The 20,489-nt window shown below is 54.0% G+C and overlaps 1 protein-coding gene across 5 annotated transcripts in view; it reads right to left on the bottom strand.

Annotated features, from left to right (window-relative positions):
- Positions 1-4,069: 4,069 nt before the first annotated feature.
- Positions 4,070-20,489, bottom strand: part of sema4a (sema domain, immunoglobulin domain (Ig), transmembrane domain (TM) and short cytoplasmic domain, (semaphorin) 4A) — a 57,581-nt gene continuing 41,161 nt past the window's right edge. For 4 of the 5 annotated variants that reach the window (XM_031906890.1, XM_031906888.1, XM_031906889.1 and 1 more), the window contains 13 exons: positions 19,785-19,942; positions 18,070-18,132; positions 15,981-16,079; positions 14,442-14,553; positions 13,551-13,667; positions 12,996-13,135; positions 12,336-12,508; positions 10,877-11,027; positions 7,961-8,150; positions 7,748-7,869; positions 7,425-7,588; positions 6,984-7,084; positions 4,070-5,346 (listed from right to left, as the gene is read on the bottom strand). In XM_031906890.1, coding sequence (XP_031762750.1) covers positions 4,796-5,346; positions 6,984-7,084; positions 7,425-7,588; positions 7,748-7,869; positions 7,961-8,150; positions 10,877-11,027; positions 12,336-12,508; positions 12,996-13,135; positions 13,551-13,667; positions 14,442-14,553; positions 15,981-16,079; positions 18,070-18,132; positions 19,785-19,942 — 2,141 coding nt within the window. In that variant the 3' untranslated portion in view covers positions 4,070-4,795. 5 annotated transcript variants of the gene reach the window in all.

Here is a 20,489-nt window from a genome sequence, read left to right on the forward strand (position 1 = left end):
AACTCCCAAATACCCATTCATCCCTCATTCTCACTGGGTTTATAGTTATGTGTAACTGTCACTGTGTCTGTCCCTTTCCCTTCCCTGCACTGCTGGTTCTGACTCCTGATACAACTCCCCAATACCCATTCATTCCTCATTCTCACTGGGTTTATAGTTATGTGTAACTGTCACTGTGTCTGTCTAAGGGAAACACTATGGCACCTCCTACCCATATGTATAAATACAAATATACAGAGGGAATGTTCTGGGCACACAATAAGCTGTACCCCCATACTGTACTGTCTAAGGGAAACACTATGGCACCCCCTACCCATATGTATAAATACAAATATACAGAGAAGGAATGTTCTGGGCACACAATAAGCTGTACCCCCATACTGTACTGTCTAAGGGAAACACTATGGCACCCCCTACCCATATGTATAAATACAAATATACAGAGGGAATGTTCTGGGCACACAATAAGCTGTACCCCCATACTGTACTGTCTAAGGGAAACACTATGGCACCCCCTACCCATATGTATAAATACAAATATACAGAGAAGGAATGTTCTGGGCACACAATAAGCTGTACCCCCCATACTGTACTGTCTAAGGGAAACACTATGGCACCCCCTACCCATATGTATAAATACAAATATACAGAGAGGGAATGTTCTGGGCACACAATAAGCTGTACCCCCATACTGTACTGTCTAAGGGAAACACTATGGCACCTCCTACCCATATGTATAAATACAAATATACAGAGGGAATGTTCTGGGCACACAATAAGCTGTACCCCCATACTGTACTGTCTAAGGGAAACACTATGGCACCCCCTACCCATATGTATAAATACAAATATACAGAGAGGGAATGTTCTGGGCACACAATAAGCTGTACCCCCATACTGTACTGTCTAAGGGAAACACTATGGCACCCCTTACCCATATTTATAAATACAAATATACAGAGAAGGAATGCTCTGGGCACACAATAAGCTGTACCCTCATACTGTACTGTCTAAGGGAAACACTATGGCACCCCCTACCCATATGTATAAATACAAATATACAGAGAGGGAATGTTCTGGGCACACAATAAGCTGTACCCCCATACTGTACTGTCTAAGGGAAACACTATGGCACCCCCTACCCATATGTATAAATACAAATATACAGAGAAGGAATGCTCTGGGCACACAATAAGCTGTACCCCCATACTGTACTGTCTAAGGGAAACACTATGGCACCCCCTACCCATATGTATAAATACAAATATACAGAGAAGGAATGTTCTGGGCACACAATAAGCTGTACCCCCATACTGTACTGTCTAAGGGAAACACTATGGCACCCCCTACCCATATGTATAAATACAAATATACAGAGAAGGAATGCTCTGGGCACCCCCCCATACCATACAGTAATAGGATATGCCACACAGGGCGGGGGGGGGGGGGGGAGACAGTTGCTCGGGGTTAATAGATGATGAAAGGAGTGAGTCCATAATAAATGGAAGAGATAAAAGAATAAATCACATTTCTCCTTCACTAAATTCTATTCAGGGGTCATTGGGATCCGAGAGCTTTGTGTTGGGGAACTGTGTCAGCGCCCGACTAATCCCCTTTGTCCAGTTATAAATAGCAAATCTGCCCCCCCCTGTTGCACTGCCGGGTCTCATTCCGGGGCAGGAAAGGAGAATTTGTTGGGGCTCGCTGGGTAATCCCACCATTATACAGCGTTTAGTAAATGCTTTATGGCTGAGATTCTGTCACAGTGGCACAGATCCTATCCCCCCCCATTGTAAGCAGCAGTCCTGCCCTGCTTTATGGCTGAGATTCTAGCTATCTGTATAACAGAGCATTCTGTCACAGTGGCACAGATCCTATCTGATCCCCCCATTGTAAGCAGCAGTCCTGCCCTGCTTTATGGCTGAGATTCTAGCTATCTGTATAACAGAGCATTCTGTCACAGTGGCACAGATCCTATCTGATCCCCCCCATTGTAAGCAGCAGTCCTGCCCTGCTTTATGGCTGAGATTCTAGCTATCTGTATAACAGAGCATTCTGTCACAGTGGCACAGATCCTATCTGATCCCCCCATTGTAAGCAGCAGTCCTGCCCTGCTTTATGGCTGAGATTCTAGCTATCTGTATAACAGAGCATTCTGTCACAGTGGCACAGATCCTATCTGATCCCCCCATTGTAAGCAGCAGTCCTGCCCTGCTTTATGGCTGAGATTCTAGCTATCTGTATAACAGAGCATTCTGTCACAGTGGCACAGATCCTATCTGATCCCCCCATTGTAAGCAGCAGTCCTGCCCTGCTTTATGGCTGAGATTCTAGCTATCTGTATAACAGAGCATTCTGTCACAGTGGCACAGATCCTATCTGATCCCCCCATTGTAAGCAGCAGTCCTGCCCTGCTTTATGGCTGTAAATATATGCAGATCTGCTCACTGTATTACACAGACAGGATCTCATGAATGTAGAAGTCATGTCTCACTCACTGAACTAAACGCAAAATAATGTTTTTTTTCCCCTTGAGAAATGTAATATTTTCCCAGCATGCCACAGTGGAGCAATTGTAAATATTTGTGTTGTGATTTAATGTAGAGTGTTTCACAATGTGGCCAGTAGGTGGCAGTATATACACAGGCTATGTATAACCTTATACATAATGGGAGTAAGCTTAGTCACTCTTCCCTGTACTTTTTCTATTTCATTACTGCCCCCCCTTATATATTTATATATAGTGACCCCCCCTTAACTGCCCCCCCCCCCCAGTGTAACCAATCCCAACTGGGCCAGCCTTTCCCCATAACTGAGCCCATTCCCTTTATCAGCTTAGTCGCTCTTCCCTGTACTTTCTCTATTTCATTACTGCCCCCCCCCTTATATATTTATATATAGTGACCCCCCCCCCTTAACTGCCCCCCCCCCCAGTGTAACCAATCCCAACTGGGCCAGCCTTTCCCCATAACTGAGCCCATTCCCTTTATCAGCTTAGTCGCTCTTCCCTGTACTTTCTCTATTTCATTACTGCCCCCCCTTATATATTTATATATAGTGACCCCCCCTTAACTGCCCCCCCCCCCCAGTGTAACCAATCCCAACTGGGCCAGCCTTTCCCCATAACTGAGCCCATTCCCTTTATCAGCTTAGTCGCTCTTCCCTGTACTTTCTCTATTTCATTACTGCCCCCCCTTATATATTTATATATAGTGACCCCCCCCTTAACTGCCCCTTCCCCAGTGTAACCAATCCCAACTGGGCCAGCCTTTCCCCATAACTGAGCCCATTCCCTTTATCAGCTTAGTCGCTCTTCCCTGTACTTTCTCTATTTCATTACTGCCCCCCCTTATATATTTATATATAGTGACCCCCCCCTTAACTGCCCCTTCCCCAGTGTAACCAATCCCAACTGGGCCAGCCTTTCCCCAAAACTGAGCCCATTCCCTTTATCAGCTTAGTCGCTCTTCCCTGTACTTTCTCTATTTCATTACTGCCCCCCCTTATATATTTATATATAGTGACCCCCCCTTAACTGCCCCCCCCCCCCCCAGTGTAACCAATCCCAACTGGGCCAGCCTTTCCCCATAACTGAGCCCATTCCCTTTATCAGCTTAGTCGCTCTTCCCTGTACTTTCTCTATTTCATTACTGCCCCCCCTTATATATTTATATATAGTGACCCCCCCCCTTAACTGCCCCTTCCCCAGTGTAACCAATCCCAACTGGGCCAGCCTTTCCCCATAACTGAGCCCATTCCCTTTATCAGCTTAGTCGCTCTTCCCTGTACTTTCTCTATTTCATTACTGCCCCCCCTTATATATTTATATATAGTGACCCCCCCCCTTAACTGCCCCTTCCCCAGTGTAACCAATCCCAACTGGGCCAGCCTTTCCCCATAACTGAGCCCATTCCCTTTATCAGCTTAGTCGCTCTTCCCTGTACTTTCTCTATTTCATTACTGTCCCCCCCTTATATATTTATATATAGTGACCCCCCCATAACTGCCCCTTCCCCAGTGTAACCAATCCCAACTTGGGGACCAGGATACATGAAATCAATTACAAGGCAACTTTTAAAAAGCCAATTTACTCTCATAAATTAAAAAAAGAGCAAATCACAGGTTTAATACTGAAATGGTTCCGGGCAGAAGACCCACCGCCCGACGGCTCCACATTAGAAACACAAAGGTCCATCCACAGGTAACAGAACGCAGCACACAAACACCGCCGGGAGAGTCCATGCTAGAGGGGTGTGTGTGACCCCCGTAAAACAAACACCCGCCGGTACAGACACACAATAGGACACACATGCTCACACTAAGTACAAAACACAGCTTGTCGGATGCAAAAGGAACACGTGTGTGTGTAACAATCAGCGCCGGTCCATCCGTGATCCAATCTGCAGCCTCGAGAGCTCCAAAGTGAGTGGCGGCCATATTGGTCACGCCGAGCCAATGGTTAACAGTGCTTAGCTACTTTCAGTACTGAGTCGGATCTCGATGAAGGGAACAACAATGAAAAGTTCATCCCTCTGGAACGGTCCGTCTGTTGTGGCACCAACACCCAATTAAAAACCCCACGGAGGGGCGGGCACCCCATGATCCCTAAAAAAGTTGTGGGTGCTGAATTCACATTAATGAAATCACAAAGAGAGAGAGTTTTGCCGTTGCTCCCAGCATGCCTTGGTCCTTTAGCCCTCGGGGGGGGCATCTGGGATTAGACGGGAGATGGCAGAGCCCCCCCTATAATGCCAGTGGCAGTGCGATGTGACCCCCAAACCCCAAGGGGGGGCTATTAGGAAATGGCAACGCTGTTATTCTCCAGGTCCATTTTGCCGGTGGATCGGCCCAGGGGCACGCAGCAGGGTTTGGCCCCGTCCCCGTCGCACAGGCCGTTCAGCGGCTTCTTCTCTTTGGAGTCGGACAGCTTGATGGTTTCTGGGGTGCTGCACCCCTGGATTTTACTCCTGGCTCTTAGCTTGTCCCTGACAGAATAGAGGCCGAGGCCCAGGCAGCCGAGCAGCGTCAGCACCAGGAGCACCGTGACCACCACAAACTGCTTGTAATAATCCCGCTCGGCGGTGTTGGGGGCCACGCTCCCCGGGCAGCTGACGGGCCGGACCCAGTAATGGGCCACCTGGTACCTGTAGCTGCTCTCCGTGGCCCAACACTCGTACAGCCCCTCCGTATCCTCCCGCACGATAATCACCTGCGCGTCCTCCGCCGTCACCATCTGCATCTCGGGGGCCGCCAAGTCCGGGGTCTTCCAGCTGTAAGTGGCCAGGGCCGAGCGGTGGGGGCACCTCAGCTCCAGGATGGTGTTATAGCAGCTGCTGTAATTCTCCTCTGGGGACCCCAAAAGTAAATAACCAATAGTTACAATACTGCAATTTAGGCACATAGGGGCTCATTTACCAACACTGCCTGAGGGCAGTAACCCATGGCAACCAATCAAATTGTTGCATTTATTGCAGCTGGCTGTGGGCAGTAACCCACGGTGACCAATCAAATTGTTGCATTTATTACAGCTGGCTGTGGGCAGTAACCCACGGCGACCAATCAAATTGTTGCATTTATTACAGCTGGCTGTGGGCAGTAACCCATGGCAACCAATCAAACTGTTATTTATTGCAGCTGGCTGTGGGCAGTAACCCATGGCGACCAATCAAATTTAGCATTTATCGCAGCTGGCTGTGGGCAGTAACCCATGGCGACCAATCAAATTGTTGCATTTATTGCAGCTGGCTGTGGGCAGAAACCCATGGCGACCAATCAAATTGTTGCATTTATAACAGCTGGCTGTGGGCAGTAACCCATGGCGACCAATCAAATTGTTGCATTTATTACAGCTGGCTGTGGGCAGTAACCCATGGCGACCAATCAAATTGTTGCATTTATTACAGCTGGCTGTGGGCAGTAACCCATGGCAACCAATCAAACTGTTGCAGTTATTGCAGCTGGCTAAGGGCAGTAACCCATGGCAACCAATCAAACTGTTGCAGTTATTGCAGCTGGCTAAGGGCAGTAACCCATGGCAACCAATCAAACTGTTGCAGTTATTGCAGCTGGCTAAGGGCAGTAACCCATGGCGACCAATCAGATTGTTGCATTTATTGCAGCTGGCTGTGGGCAGTAACCCATGGCGGCCAATCAAATTGTTGCATTTATTGCAGCTGGCTAAGGGCAGGAACCCATGGCGACCAATGAAATTGTTGCATTTATTGCAGCTGGCTGAGGGCAGGAACCCATGGCAACCAATCAAATTATTGCATTTATTGCAGCTGGCTAAGCGCAGTAACCCATGGCGACCAATGAAATTGTTGCATTTATTGCAGCTGGCTAAGGGCAGTAACCCATGGCGGCCAATCAAATTGTTGCATTTATTGCAGCTGGCTAAGGGCAGGAACCCATGGCGACCAATGAAATTGTTGCATTTATTGCAGCTGGCTGAGGGCAGGAACCCATGGCAACCAATCAAATTATTGCATTTATTGCAGCTGGCTAAGCGCAGTAACCCATGGCGACCAATGAAATTGTTGCATTTATTGCAGCTGGCTGAGGGCAGGAACCCATGGCGGCCAATCAAATTGTTGCATTTATTGCAGCTGGCTAAGGGCAGGAACCCATGGCGACCAATGAAATTGTTGCATTTATTGCAGCTGGCTAAGGGCAGTAACCCATGGCGACCAATCAGATTGTTGCATTTATTGCAGCTGGCTGAAAAAAAGCCAATCACTGGTTGGTTGCTATGGGTTACTGCCCATGGGTAAATTTGCCCAGTGTTGATAACTGAGCCCCATAGTCTCATAGGGTTGAGCAGGGTCAGACTGGGGGGCCACCACCACCTGCCTGGCCCCTCCCCAGAGTGCACCTTCAGTGCATTGGGGGAGGGGATAGGGGCGGGGCCCACCAGGTTTTTTCTCAGTGCCCCGCTGGTTCAGTCCCACCCTGGGGTTGGGCCCAAATGAGGTTCTGGTTCTCACCTTTGACTGAGGCGCTGGGGGGGCGCATAACTCGGGGTGTGCCTATACTGAAGCAGGTGGTATTGGGGTTCCCCCTCTCGATGTCCTGGAGCCAGGATTTCCTACAGAGAAAGAAGGAACGTCAGTTTTCCCCCCGGCTGTCAATCAACGACATAATGGGGCGTCCCCTTCTTTAGCCCCTCCTATGTGCCCAAGGTGGGAGGATCCAAGCTGCCGGTTGCTAATTGGTCAGTACCGGCAACCAGATATGAGGCAACTGGACATCTGTTTAATGCCCAAGGAGGAGGGGCATTGGCACGGTAATCTGTGATTGGCCAATCGATGTGTCAATCTAGAAAACACGGGTCAAAACCGGACGGGTGGTAACAGAGGAGCATTGGTGGGTGGGGTTGGACGCGGGCAGGTTAGGGGTAACTAACCAACTGCATGGGGGTTACTTACCCTTTGTCCTGCTCGGAGCGAACACTGCGGCACCTCTGGCTCGCCCCATCCCACGCACAGTAAGGATCTCGGGCCAAGATGCAGTCGAAGCAGCTCTGATACACGGTGCAGTTGGCCAGTGGCACCCTGAGCACCCCAGCTGAGTACCCGATGTACAGGACACCCTATATACAGTGAGACGTTAGAGTGCAAGCTCTGCGGGACAGGGATCATTTTCCCTTGGCTAGCAACTCAGTTACACACAGTACCATATTCATGCCATTACTGAACACCCATACCAGTCAATCATTTACCCAGAAACCCCCCGAGAGACCAACTCTCACCTCATTGGCTGCCAGGAGAATGTTCTCCACCGGCTCCTCGGGGGTCAGTAGCTCTATCTCCTCGATGATGTGCGACTCCGAGCCATTACCCATGAGCACCGCTTTGTGCAGGAATCCTTTATCTGAGGGGAACAAGATTGGGGTGCAGGGTTAGCCCCCCCTATGGGCGAATATCGGGCACGGCCATTAGAACTAAGGGGCCACGGGCCCTACCTGTGCCCAGGAACATGACGGTATAGTTGAGACCGGACACCGATTGGACAGAGTCGAGGGCGATCCTGGTGTATTGGACGTTCTGTTTGACCAGCACAGGCCGGCCGGCACCGGGCGACACCACCTCGTCCATCAGGAAATGTTCCTTCATGAAGTTCAGGTCTGTGTCTGAGAATTTGCCCCCTGAGCACTGGGGGGGGGGGTGAAAAGAGGGCAGTCAGTCAGTCAGTCAGGCCCAGTTGCCGTAGGAGACAGTACGTGTCAGTCAGTCAGTCAGGCCCAGTTGCCGTAGGAGACAGTACGTGTCAGTCAGTCAGGCCCAGTTGCCATAGGAGACAGTACGTGTCAGTCAGTCAGTCAGGCCCAGTTGCCGTAGGAGACAGTACGTGTCAGTCAGTCAGTCAGGCCCAGTTGCCGTAGGAGACAGTACGTGTCAGTCAGTCAAGCCCAGTTGCCGTAGGAGACAGTACGTGTCAGTCAGTCAGGCCCAGTTGCCATAGGAGACAGTACGTGTCAGTCAGTCAGTCAGGCCCAGTTGCCGTAGGAGACAGTACGTGTCAGTCAGTCAGTCAGGCCCAGTTGCCGTAGGAGACAGTACGTGTCAGTCAGTCAGTCAGGCCCAGTTGCCATAGGAGACAGTACGTGTCAGTCAGTCAGTAAGGCCCAGTTGCCGTAGGAGACAGTACGTGTCAGTCAGTCAGGCCCAGTTGCCGTAGGAGACAGTACGTGTCAGTCAGTCAGGCCCAGTTGCCATAGGAGACAGTACGTGTCAGTCAGTCAGTAAGGCCCAGTTGCCGTAGGAGACAGTACGTGTCAGTCAGTCAGGCCCAGTTGCCGTAGGAGACAGTACGTGTCAGTCAGTCAGGCCCAGTTGCCATAGGAGACAGTACGTGTCAGTCAGTCAGTCAGGCCCAGTTGCCGTAGGAGACAGTACGTGTCAGTTCAGTCAGGCCCAGTTGCCGTAGGAGACAGTACGTGTCAGTCAGTCAGGCCCAGTTGCCGTAGGAGACAGTACGTGTCAGTCAGTCAGGCCCAGTTGCCGTAGGAGACAGTACGTGTCAGTCAGTCAGGCCCAGTTGCCGTAGGAGACAGTACGTGTCAGTCAGGCCCAGTTGCCGTAGGAGACAGTACGTGTCAGTCAGGCCCAGTTGCCGTAGGAGACAGTACGTGTCAGTCAGTCAGGCCCAGTTTGCCGTAGGAGACAGTACGTGTCAGTCAGTCAGGCCCAGTTGCCGTAGGAGACAGTACGTGTCAGTCAGTCAGGCCCAGTTGCCGTAGGAGACAGTACGTGTCAGTCAGTCAGGCCCAGTTGCCGTAGGAGACAGTACGTGTCAGTCAGTCAGGCCCAGTTGCCGTAGGAGACAGTACGTGTCAGTCAGTCAGGCCCAGTTGCCGTAGGAGACAGTACGTGTCAGTCAGTCAGTCAGGCCCAGTTGCCGTAGGAGACAGTACGTGTCAGTCAGTCAGTCAGGGCCCAGTTGCCGTAGGAGACAGTACGTGTCAGTCAGTCAGTCAGGCCAGTTGCCGTAGGAGACAGTACGTGTCAGTCAGTCAGGCCCAGTTGCCGTAGGAGACAGTACGTGTCAGTCAGTCAGGCCCAGTTGCCGTAGGAGACAGTACGTGTCAGTCAGTCAGGCCCAGTTGCCGTAGGAGACAGTACGTGTCAGTCAGTCAGTCAGGCCCAGTTGCCGTAGGAGACAGTACGTGTCAGTCAGTCAGGCCCAGTTGCCGTAGGAGGACAGTACGTTGTCAGTCAGTCAGGCCCAGTTGCCGTAGGAGACAGTACGTTCAGTCAGTCAGTCAGGCCCAGTTTGCCGTAGGAGACAGTACGTGTCCAGTCAGTCAGGCCCAGTTGCCGTAGGAGACAGTACGTGTCAGTCAGTCAGTCAGGCCCAGTTGCCGTAGGAGACAGTACGTTCAGTCAGTCAGTCAGGCCCAGTTGCCGTAGGAGACAGTACGTGTCAGTCAGTCAGTCAGGCCCAGTTGCCGTAGGAGACAGTACGTGTCAGTCAGTCAGGAGGCCCAGTTGCCGTAGGAGACAGTACGTGTCAGTCAGTCCAGGCCCAGTTGCCGTAGGAGACAGTACGTGTCAGTCAGTCAGTCAGGCCCAGTTGGCCGTAGGAGACAGTACGTGTCAGTCAGTCAGTCAGGCCCAGTTGCCGTAGGAGACAGTACGTGTCAGCTCAGTCAGTCAGGCCCAGTTGCCGTAGGAGACAGTACGTGTCAGTCAGTCCAGGCCCAGTTGCCGTAGGAGACAGTACGTGTCAGTCAGTCAGTCAGGCCCAGTTGCCGTAGGAGACAGTACGTGTCAGTCAGTCAGTCAGGCCCAGTTGCCGTAGGAGACAGTACGTGTCAGTCAGTCAGTCAGGCCCAGTTGCCGTAGGAGACAGTACGTGTCAGTCAGTCAGTCAGGCCCAGTTGCTGTAGGAGACAGTACGTGTCAGTCAGTCAGTCAGGCCCAGTTGCTGTAGGAGACAGTACGTGTCAGTCAGTCAGTCAGGCCCAGTTGCCGTAGGAGACAGTACGTGTCAGTCAGTCAGTCAGTCAGGCCCAGTTGCCGTAGGAGACAGTACGTGTCAGTCAGTCAGTCAGTCAGGCCCAGTTGCCGTAGGAGACAGTACGTGTCAGTCAGTCAGTCAGTCAGGCCCAGTTGCTGTAGGAGACAGTACGTGTCAGTCAGTCAGTCAGTCAGGCCCAGTTGCCGTAGGAGACAGTACGTGTCAGTCAGTCAGTCAGGCCCAGTTGCCGTAGGAGACAGTACGTGTCAGTCAGTCAGTCAGTCAGGCCCAGTTGCCGTAGGAGACAGTACGTGTCAGTCAGTCAGTCAGGCCCAGTTGCCGTAGGAGACAGTACGTGTCAGTCAGTCAGTCAGGCCCAGTTGCCGTAGGAGACAGTACACGTGCCGGTGGTACTTACACTGCCGGGACGCGGGTCGGACACGACGCCCATATACCGGTTCCATTTTGACGATTCCTTGTTCTGCTCCTTGAAGGCCCCGTTGAAGACTTTCTCGATGTCATTGAGTTTGTACAAACAGACGGCCGAGCTCCTCCGGCCCCCCAGCTGCCTGCCCCACACACAGACACACAGGGTTATGTTTCTATAGGGGGGTAGGGATACTACAAGGGGGTATAATGTATCATTATATTCCCCAAAGCCCTAGGGAAAAGCCGCTCCATTCATTCCAGTCCATAAGGCTCTGGGGCTCAGGTTCCCCGGGAGCTTGAGATGTTGTTGAACATCAACTCCCTGCGCCAGTCACTAGGCGCCTAATGGGCCGGCAGGGGATGAATGGCGAGTAATTGCACCGGCGGATCCTCCCCTCGCTCATTAGGGTCCCGCTAAGTGCAGAGCCGGACGCGCATCAGTATATCGGCCACTTACTGCTGCTTATTGTATTCCCTCCCCCGGGAGCGCTGGGCTCGGCTACTGATTGGCTACTGATGGGCCATTAGCAGGTACCGGGGGTCTGTGTATTGGGAACTGGTTAACTGGCCTGGTTCTGTGTGCGTCTATATATTTATATATATAATTCGGCTCATCCAGAGGCATTCATTCAGCTGCCCCACTGCCACCTCCAACCTCTGGCTGCCCCACTGCCACCTCCCACCTCTGGCTGCCCCACTGCCACCTCCCACCTCTGGCTGCCCCACTGCCACCTCCCACCTCTGGCTGCCCCACTGCCACCTCCCACCTCTGGCTGCCCCCACTGCCACCTCCCACCTCTGGCTGCCCCACTGCCACCTCCCACCTCTGGCTGCCCCACTGCCACCTCCCACCTCTGGCTGCCCCACTGCCACCTCCCACCTCTGGCTGCCCCACTGCCACCTCCCACCTCTGGCTGCCCCACTGCCACCTCCCACCTCTGGCTGCCCCACTGCCACCTCCCACCTCTGGCTGCCACCTCCCACCTCCCACCTCTGGCTGCCCCACTGCCACGTCCCACCTTTGGCTGCCCCACTGCCACCTCCCACCTCTGGCTGCCCCACTGCCACCTCTCTGGCTGCCCCACCGCCACCTCTCTGGCTGCCCCACTGCCACCTCTGTGGCTGGCTCACTGCCACCTCTGGCTGTACCACCGGCTGCCCCATCATTCAGCCTCACTGTTAGTACCCTGCCAGTGTAATTCCCCTGTCGGCTCCTCTCTGATCCCCGGGATTACCTTACTGGCCTCTCTGCTCTTCTGACCTGTTACTGGCTCCGCCCCTGCCTGCTCATTATGGGTCAGCGCTTTAACCCCTCGCTAATTCCCAGGGTCAGTGGCTTAGTGGGCCTTATCCTTCAATCCTTACAGCCGTGCCCTTGGGTCACAACCCTTCACCCACTCTGTGTTTCCCAGCCCCTCCCACCCAGCCTTGCCCCTCCCACAACTCACCACTGGGTGCGGAAGACCCCGAAGAAGATGCTGTTGTTTGGGTCGGGCTGGTTCTGTAGGGCCACGTGATGCAGAATGTTGAAAGGAAAGTGATTCTGCAGAGAGCAGGTCAGTTGGGCTTTCAGGAACGTCGTCCATCTTTTCTGGAGAACCTTCTCTCCCCCCACGTCGTTCTGCAGAGAAAAACGGGGGTCAGACGTGAACCGACGAGCCAATGGGCTTCCGGGGGCCTATTTATACCGATTTGGGTCTCTTAAACGTATGACCCTATGGTAGAGTCCTGAGTCCGGCGCAGGACCCATTGATCACAATTAAACAGGAAGTGCTGTTGCTGCAAACTGGAAGTGACATCATCAGAAGTGGGCAAGGCTAGAAAAAAATATGGCTGCCACCCTTACGGGTGACCCGCCAAACCACATCCAAAAATCTACCCACCCTAAACCCCCCCAGGCAGCCTTTGGTATGGCCTGGAATGGTCCATTAGCAACCGCAGAAGGGCACACCTTGGGCAACACTGCCCCTCACTGGAACAGTCAGTAAATACAGAGAGTAATTCCAACCCCCACCGAGGGGTTTTACAAACAACCCTGTATTTGCCAACCAATCAGATATTCGGCCTCTCCCTATGGCACAAACCCAGGCTGTAGGGCTGTTGCTAACCTTGCACACCCTGGCAACCCGCGCCACCGTCATCTTCTCAAAGAAGTCATATTCCCGGGTGGTCTCGTCGAAGAAGAAATAGACCTTGCTGTCTGGAGAGGAACCCTGAGGGTTGAACGACCCCACAAACACGGCGTCCGCTGCAGGGTGCAAGGGAGGGAGAGAAAGGGGGTCAGTGACGCAAGGGGCAAGGTGTAACGGTACTGGGTCGGACTGGGTCGGACTGGATCTCCCTCCCCTAGCTACAGTGGGTCCCTGCACCCTCCAGTCCGACCCTGGGCCGGTACCTTTAAAGCACATTTATACAATTTCATATTTTTTATATTCATGAATCAATTCTGCATCGGGCCACTAGGTGGCAGGACACCTCCATGATCTACTGCATTTGGGTTTATTTGGGCTAAAGGGTGAAAGGGGTTGGCCAGCCACCGCACCCCAGCCCCGGGGATCGCAGGGAGGGGAACATACCTGCCAACCCCCCCCCCCCCACACACACACGCCCTAGGAAGGTGCTAGTGATAATATCCACTGGAAACAAAAAAATGCCCAACTCACCATTCAGCCAACCGTGAGAGCCTTCTGTCCTAAGGCTTACTTTTGTGCCCAGGTTCCGGAAAATAACGGGCTCGTTCCCTCGAAAATTATTCATGGTTCCCGTGTAGAGTTCCCCATCTGCGCAGGAGAGATTCCATAATCACAAGAACTAACGATCCCTCTCTCCCTGTTATCATTTACACTCACCGCCATCTTGCCCTACTGTCTCCATCTTGCCCTACTGTCTCCATCTTGCCCTACTGTCTCCATCTTGCCCTACTGTCTCCATCTTGCCCTACTGTCTCCATCTTGGCCTACTGTCCCCATCTTGCCCTACTGTCTCCATCTTGCCCTACTGTCTCCATCTTGCCCTACTGTCTCCATCTTGCCCTACTGTCTCCATCTTGTCCTACTGTCTCCATCTTGCCCTACTGTCTCCATCTTGCCCTACTGTTTCCATCTTGCCCTACTGTCTCCATCTTGCCCTACTGTCTCCATCTTGCCCTACTGTCTCCATCTTGTCCTACTGTCTCCATCTTGCCCTACTGTCTCCATCTTGTCCTACTGTCCCCATCTTGCCCTACTGTCCCCATCTTGCCCTACTGTCCCCATCTTGCCCTACTGTCTCCATCTTGTCCTACTGTCTCCATCTTGCCCTACTGTCTCCATCTTGCCCTACTGTCTCCATCTTGCCCTACTGTGCCCATCTTGCCCTGTTCATCATCCCTAAAACCCCTTCTATCTCCCCCACTTCTAGGTGCAACTGCTGCTCCCTTAAATTAATCTCTCAAAAACAATAAGAAAAAATACAAAAGAAGTTCTGACCCCCCCAGACTATATTGGTGTATATATTACCTATTAAAGTCACAAGTCACCATATAGCCCCTAGGGGGCAGTGTGTAGCCTCCTTACCTATGGTGATAGACGTGTAATTATGTTGGGGGTCAAAGGGTGACTGGCCTCTTCCATCCATTGTGATAATCGTTCCATTGGGGTTCTTGGGCATTGAGAAATGGTCCAACTCCTGGGGGGGGAGACATTGAGCAGAAGAGTCAGACTCCATCTTTATGTCACTGGGTCATAAACCAAACCCACAACTAGACTGTAAGCTCCATGGGATACCACTAGAGTGTAAGCTCCTTGGGGCAGGGCCTCCCATTATACCACTAGATTGTAAGCTCCTTGGGGCAGGGCCTCCCATTATACCACTAGAGTGTAAGCTCCTTGGGGCAGGGCCTCCCATTATACCACTAGAGTGTAAGCTCCTTGGGGCAGGGTCTCCCATTATACCACTAGAGTGTAAGCTCCTTGGGGCAGGGTCTCCCATTATACCACTAGAGTGTAAGCTCCTTGGGACAGGGCCTCCCATTATACCACTAGAGTGTAAGCTCCTTGGGGCAGGGCCTCCCATTATACCACTAGAGTGTAAGCTCCTTGGGGCAGGGTCTCCCATTATACCACTAGAGTGTAAGCTCCTTGGGGCAGGGCCTCCCATTATACCACTAGAGTGTAAGCTCCTTGGGACAGGGCCTCCCATTATACCACTAGAGTGTAAGCTCCTTGGGGCAGGGTCTCCCATTATACCACTAGAGTGTAAGCTCCTTGGGACAGGGTCTCCCATTATACCACTAGAGTGTAAGCTCCTTGGGACAGGGTCTCCCATTATACCACTAGAGTGTAAGCTCCTTGGGGCAGAGCCTCCCATTATATCACTAGAGTGTAAGCTCCTTGGGGCAGGGCCTCCCATTATATCACTAGAGTGTAAGCTCCTTGGGGCAGGGCCTCCCATTATACCACTAGAGTGTAAGCTCCTTGGGATACCACTAAACTAAGCTCTATGGGGCTCCTATCACAGCAATGAACTGTAACTCTGTTGGGTAGGAATATACTATTAGATTGCAAGCTTTCTGGGGCAGTGTCAGTTCCGATAGACAGGACTGGGAACCAAAAGTCCCTTGGTCTAGTCCAGTGGATTGGGGGGTCTTCAGAAGCCCCAGGAGACAGGAGCCCCGCCCCCTTCCCCTATAAGCCCCTGACTCACATCTAATTAGTGCAGGCAATTAGCCAAGGCTAAAGCTCCAAGGATAAATGTGAAAGCTTGTTAACCCCTCGCTGACAGCTAATGGCACATTGGGGGGCTTGTTAACCCCTTCCTCGCTGGCAGCTAACGGCACATTGGGGGGCTTGTTAACCCCTTCCTCGCTGGCAGCTAACGGCACATTGGGGGGCTTGTTAACCCCTCCCTCGCTGACGCTCACGGCACATTGGGGGGCTTGTTAACCCCTCCCTCGCTGGCGCTTACGGCACATGGGGGCTTGTTAACCCCTCCCTCGCTGGCGCTTACGGCACATGGGGGCTTGTTAACCCCTCCCTCGCTGGCAGCTAACGGCACATTGGGGGCTTGTTAACCCCTCCCTCGCTGGCGCTCACGGCACATGGGGGGGTACTCACAATGTAGGTGCAGGTAGGGTTAAAGGCGTAGGTCCCACAGGTATACAGGTGGCTGCCATTCACTGGGGCCAGGATCCGGATGAAGTTAAAGCACTCCGTCTGCGGGGGGCAAATTAGCAGGAGAGTTACCCCGCGGGGCAGAACTGTCATGTGGGCTTTTATCATCTACTTGCCCAATATTGAACTAAATAGTGTCTGTAGGGGGGGGTCTGGGGCTCCATTATACACCCCGGGCACCTCTCTCATAGTGGGTTAGTGTCTCCTTCTGCCCCTACTGTCTCCTTCTGCCCCTACTGTCTCCTTCTGCCCCTACTGTCTCCATCTTGCCCTACTGTCTCCATCTTGTCCTACTGTCCCCATCTTGTCCCTACTGTCTCCATCTTGCCCTACTGTCTCCATCTTGTCCTACTGTCTCCATCTTGCCCTACTGTCTCCCTCTTGCCCTACTGTCTCCATCTTGCCCTACTGTCCCCATCTTGCCCTACTGTCTCCATCTTGCCCTACTGTCCCCATCTTGCCCTACTGTCCCCATCTTGCCCTACTGTCTCCATCTTGTTCTACTGTCCCCATCTTGTCCCACTGTCCCCATCTTGCCATACTGTCTCCATCTTGCCCTACTGTCTCCAACTTGCCCTACTGTCTCCATCTTGTCCTACTGTCCCCATCTTGTCCTACTGTCTCCATCTTGCCCTACTGGTCTCCATCTTGCCCTACTGGTCTCCATCTTGCCCTACTGTCTCCATCTTGCCCTACTGTCTCCATCTGCCCCTACTGTCTCCATCTTGCCCCTACTGTCCCCATCTTGGCCCTACTGTCTCCATCTGCCCTACTGTCCCCATCTTGTCCTACTGTCCCCATCTTGTCCTACTGTCTCCATCTTGCCCTACTGTCTCCATCTTGCCCTACTGTCCCCATCTTGCCCTACTGTCTCCATCTTGCCCCTACTGGTCTCCATCTTGCCCTACTGTCTCCATCTTGCCCTACTGTCTCCATCTTGCCCCTACTGTCTCCATCTTGCCCTACTGTCCCCATCTTGCCCTACTGTCTCCATCTTGCCCCTACTGTCTCCATCTTGCCCTACTGTCTCCATCTTGTCCTACTGTCCCCATTCTTGTCCTACTGTCTCCATCTTGCCCTACTGTCTCCATCTTGCCCTACTGTCCCCATCTTGCCCTACTGTCTCCATCTTGCCCTACTGTCTCCATCTTGCCCTACTGTCCCCATCTTGCCCTACTGTCTCCATCTTGCCCTACTGTCCCCATCTTGTCCTACTGTCCCCATCTTGTCCTACTGTCTCCATCTTGCCCTACTGTCTCCATCTTGCCCTACTGTCTCCATCTTGCCCTACTGTCCCCATTCTTGTCCTACTGTCCCATCTTGTCCTACTGTCTCATTTGCCCCTACTGTCTCCATCTTCCCTACTGTCTCCATCTTGCCTACTGTCCCCATCTTGCCCTACTGTCTCCATCTTGCCCTACTGTCTCCATCTTGCCCTACTGTCTCCATCTTGCCCTACTGTCTCCATCTTGCCCTACTGTCTCCATCTTGCCCTACTGTCCCCATCTTGCCCTACTGTCTCCATCTTGCCTACTGTCTCCATCTTGCCCCTACTGTCTTCCATCTTGTCCTACTGTCCCCATCTTGTCCTACTGTCTCCATCTTGCCCTACTGTCTCCATCTTGCCCTACTGTCCCCATCTTGCCCTTACTGTCTCCATCTTGCCCTACTGTCCCCATCTTGTCCTACTGTCCCCATCTTGTCCTACTGTCTCCATCTTGCCCTACTGTCTCCATCTTGCCCTACTGTCTCCATCTTGCCCTACTGTCCCCATCTTGCCCTACTGTCTCCATCTTGCCCTACTGTCTCCATCTTGCCCTACTGCCCTACTGCCCAGTTAACTGGATATTCTGATTGGGACGGAGCCGAGAGGCAGAAGTGTCTCCTGGGGAATCTCCAGTCGATGAGGCAACTGGGGGGGGGGGGGGGGGGGTTGGTTGTCTGTACTTTCAACATGGGACAGTGGAGGCTGCTGGGAAATGTAGTTTAGCTAAAGTGGGACCTACGGGGGGGGGGGGGGGGGACGACTCACCTTGTTGCTCTTTGCCTTGTTCACGCAGCTGGTAATTGAAGAATCATTGGCCGGCCAGGGTGCCTGGGGGCAATAAGGAGACCGAGTGAATGGGTGGGGCAACTTTATATGGTCACGTGTGCCCCTGATCTACTCCCAGTGCTACCCCCAGTGCCCCCAATCTACTCCCAGTGCCCCCCGATCTACTCCCAGTGCCCCCCAATTACCCCCAGTGCCCCCAATCTACTCCCAGTGCCCCCCGATCTACTCCCAGTGCCCCCCAAATTACCCCCAGTGCCCCAATCTACTCCCAGTGCCCCCCGATCTACTCCCAGTGCCCCCAATCTACTCCCAGTGCCCCCCGATCTACTCCCAGTGCCCCCCAATCTACTCCCAGTGCCCCCGATCTACTCCCAGTGCCCCCCGATCTACTCCCAGTGCTACCCCCAGTGCCCCCCCAGTGCCCCCCAATCTACTCCCAATGGTCCTGATAAACTATACTCCCAGTGCCCCCAATCTACTCCCAGTGCTACTCCCAGTGCCCCCAGCCTACCCCCAGTGCCCCCCAAACCTACTCCCAGTGCTACCCCCAGTGCCCCCAGCCTACCCCCAGTGCCCCCAATCTACTCCCAATGCTCCTGATAAACTATACTCCCAGTGCCCCCAATCTCTTCCCAGTGCTACTCCCAGTGCCCCCAGCCTACCCCCAGTGCCCCAGCCTACTCCCAGTGCCCTCAACCTACTCCCAATGCTCCTGAATAAACTATACTCCCAGTGCCCCCAATCTATTCCCAGTGCTACTCCCAGTGCCCCCCAGCCTACCCCCAGTGCCCAGCCTACTCCCAGTGCCCTCACAACCTACTTCCAGTGCCCTCAACCTACTTCCAGTGCCCTCAACCTACTCCCAGTGCCCCCAGCCTACCCCAGTGCCCCCAGCCTACCCCAGTGCCCCCACAGCCTACCCCCAGTGCCCCCAGCCTACCCCAGTGCCCCCAGCCTACTCCCAGTGCCCCAGCCCTACTGCCATGCCCCCCAGCCTACCCCCAGTGCCCCCAGCCTACCCCAGTGCCCCCCAGCCTACCCCCAGCTGCCCCAGCCTACTCCCAGTGCCCCCCAGCCTACCCCCAGTGCCCCAGCAGTGCCCCCCCAGCCTCCAGTGCCCCCAAGCCTACTCCCAGTGCCCCCAGCCTACCCCCAGTGCCCCCAGCCTACTTGCCAGTTACCCCAGCCTACCCCAGTGCCCCCAGCCTACCCATCCCCCCCAGCCTACCCCCAGTCCCCAGCCTACCCCCCAGTGCCCCCCAGCCTACCCCAGTGCCCCCAGCCTACTCCCAGTGCCCCCCAGCCTACCCCCAGTGCCCCCAGCCTACTCCCAGTGCCCCCCAGCCTACCCCCAGTGCCCCCAGCCTACTCCCAGTCCCCCCCAGCCTACCCCCAGTGCCCCCCAGCCCTACCCCCAAGTGCCCCCCCAGCCTACCCCCAGTGCCCCCAGCTACTCCCAGTGCCCCCCAGCCTACCCCCAGTGCCCCCAGCCTACTCCCAGTGCCCCAGCCTACCCCCAGTTCCCCTCAGCCTACCCCCAGTGCCCCAGTGCTACCCCAGCGCTACCCCCAGTGCCCCCAGCCTACCCCCAGTTGCTACCCCCAGCGCTACCCCCAGTGCCCCCAGCCTACCCCCAGTGCCCCCAGCCTACCCCCAGTGCTACCCCCAGTGCCCCTATCTAGTCCCATTCAGACCTGGTGCAGCAGCCGGATGGGCCGGGTGCGGATGCCGAGGGAGAGGATATTATCGCGGGCCCCCACATACAGGGTGGTCTCATCGGGGCTCAGCACCAACTGGTCGTAATTGTGCACATTCTCCAGGCGGAACCTGAGGAGCGACCGGCCGGGGTCCCCTGTAATGGAACAGCAAACTGGGAGTCAGAGCTCGTCCCCCCCCGGAACCTGCGTGGCCCTCAGCTGGGAGGCACCCCCCCTATATTGGCCCAGCACCCCCCTATATTGGCCCAGAACCCCCCTATATTGGGCCCAGAAACCCCCCTATATTGGCCCAGCATCCCCCTATATTGGCCCAGCACCCCCTATATTGGCCAAGCACCCCCCTATATTGGCCCAGCACCCCCCTATATTGGCCCCAGCACCCCCTATATTGGCCCAGAACCCCCCTATATTGTCCCAGAACCCCCCTATATTGGCCCAGAACCCCCCTATATTGGCCCAGCACCCCCCTATATTGGCCCAGCACCCCCCTATATTGGCCCAGCACCCCCCTATATTGGGCCCAGCACCCCCCTATATTGGCCCAGCACCCCCTATATTGGCCCAGCACCCCCCTATATTGGCCCAGCACCTCCCTATATTGGCCCAGCACCCCCTATATTGGCCCAGCACCCCCCTATATTGGCCCAGCACCCCCTATATTGGCCCAGCACCCCCCTATAT

The sequence above is a fragment of the Xenopus tropicalis genome, chromosome 8 (assembly GCF_000004195.4).
Source record: "Xenopus tropicalis strain Nigerian chromosome 8, UCB_Xtro_10.0, whole genome shotgun sequence".
NCBI lineage: Eukaryota > Metazoa > Chordata > Amphibia > Anura > Pipidae > Xenopus > Xenopus tropicalis.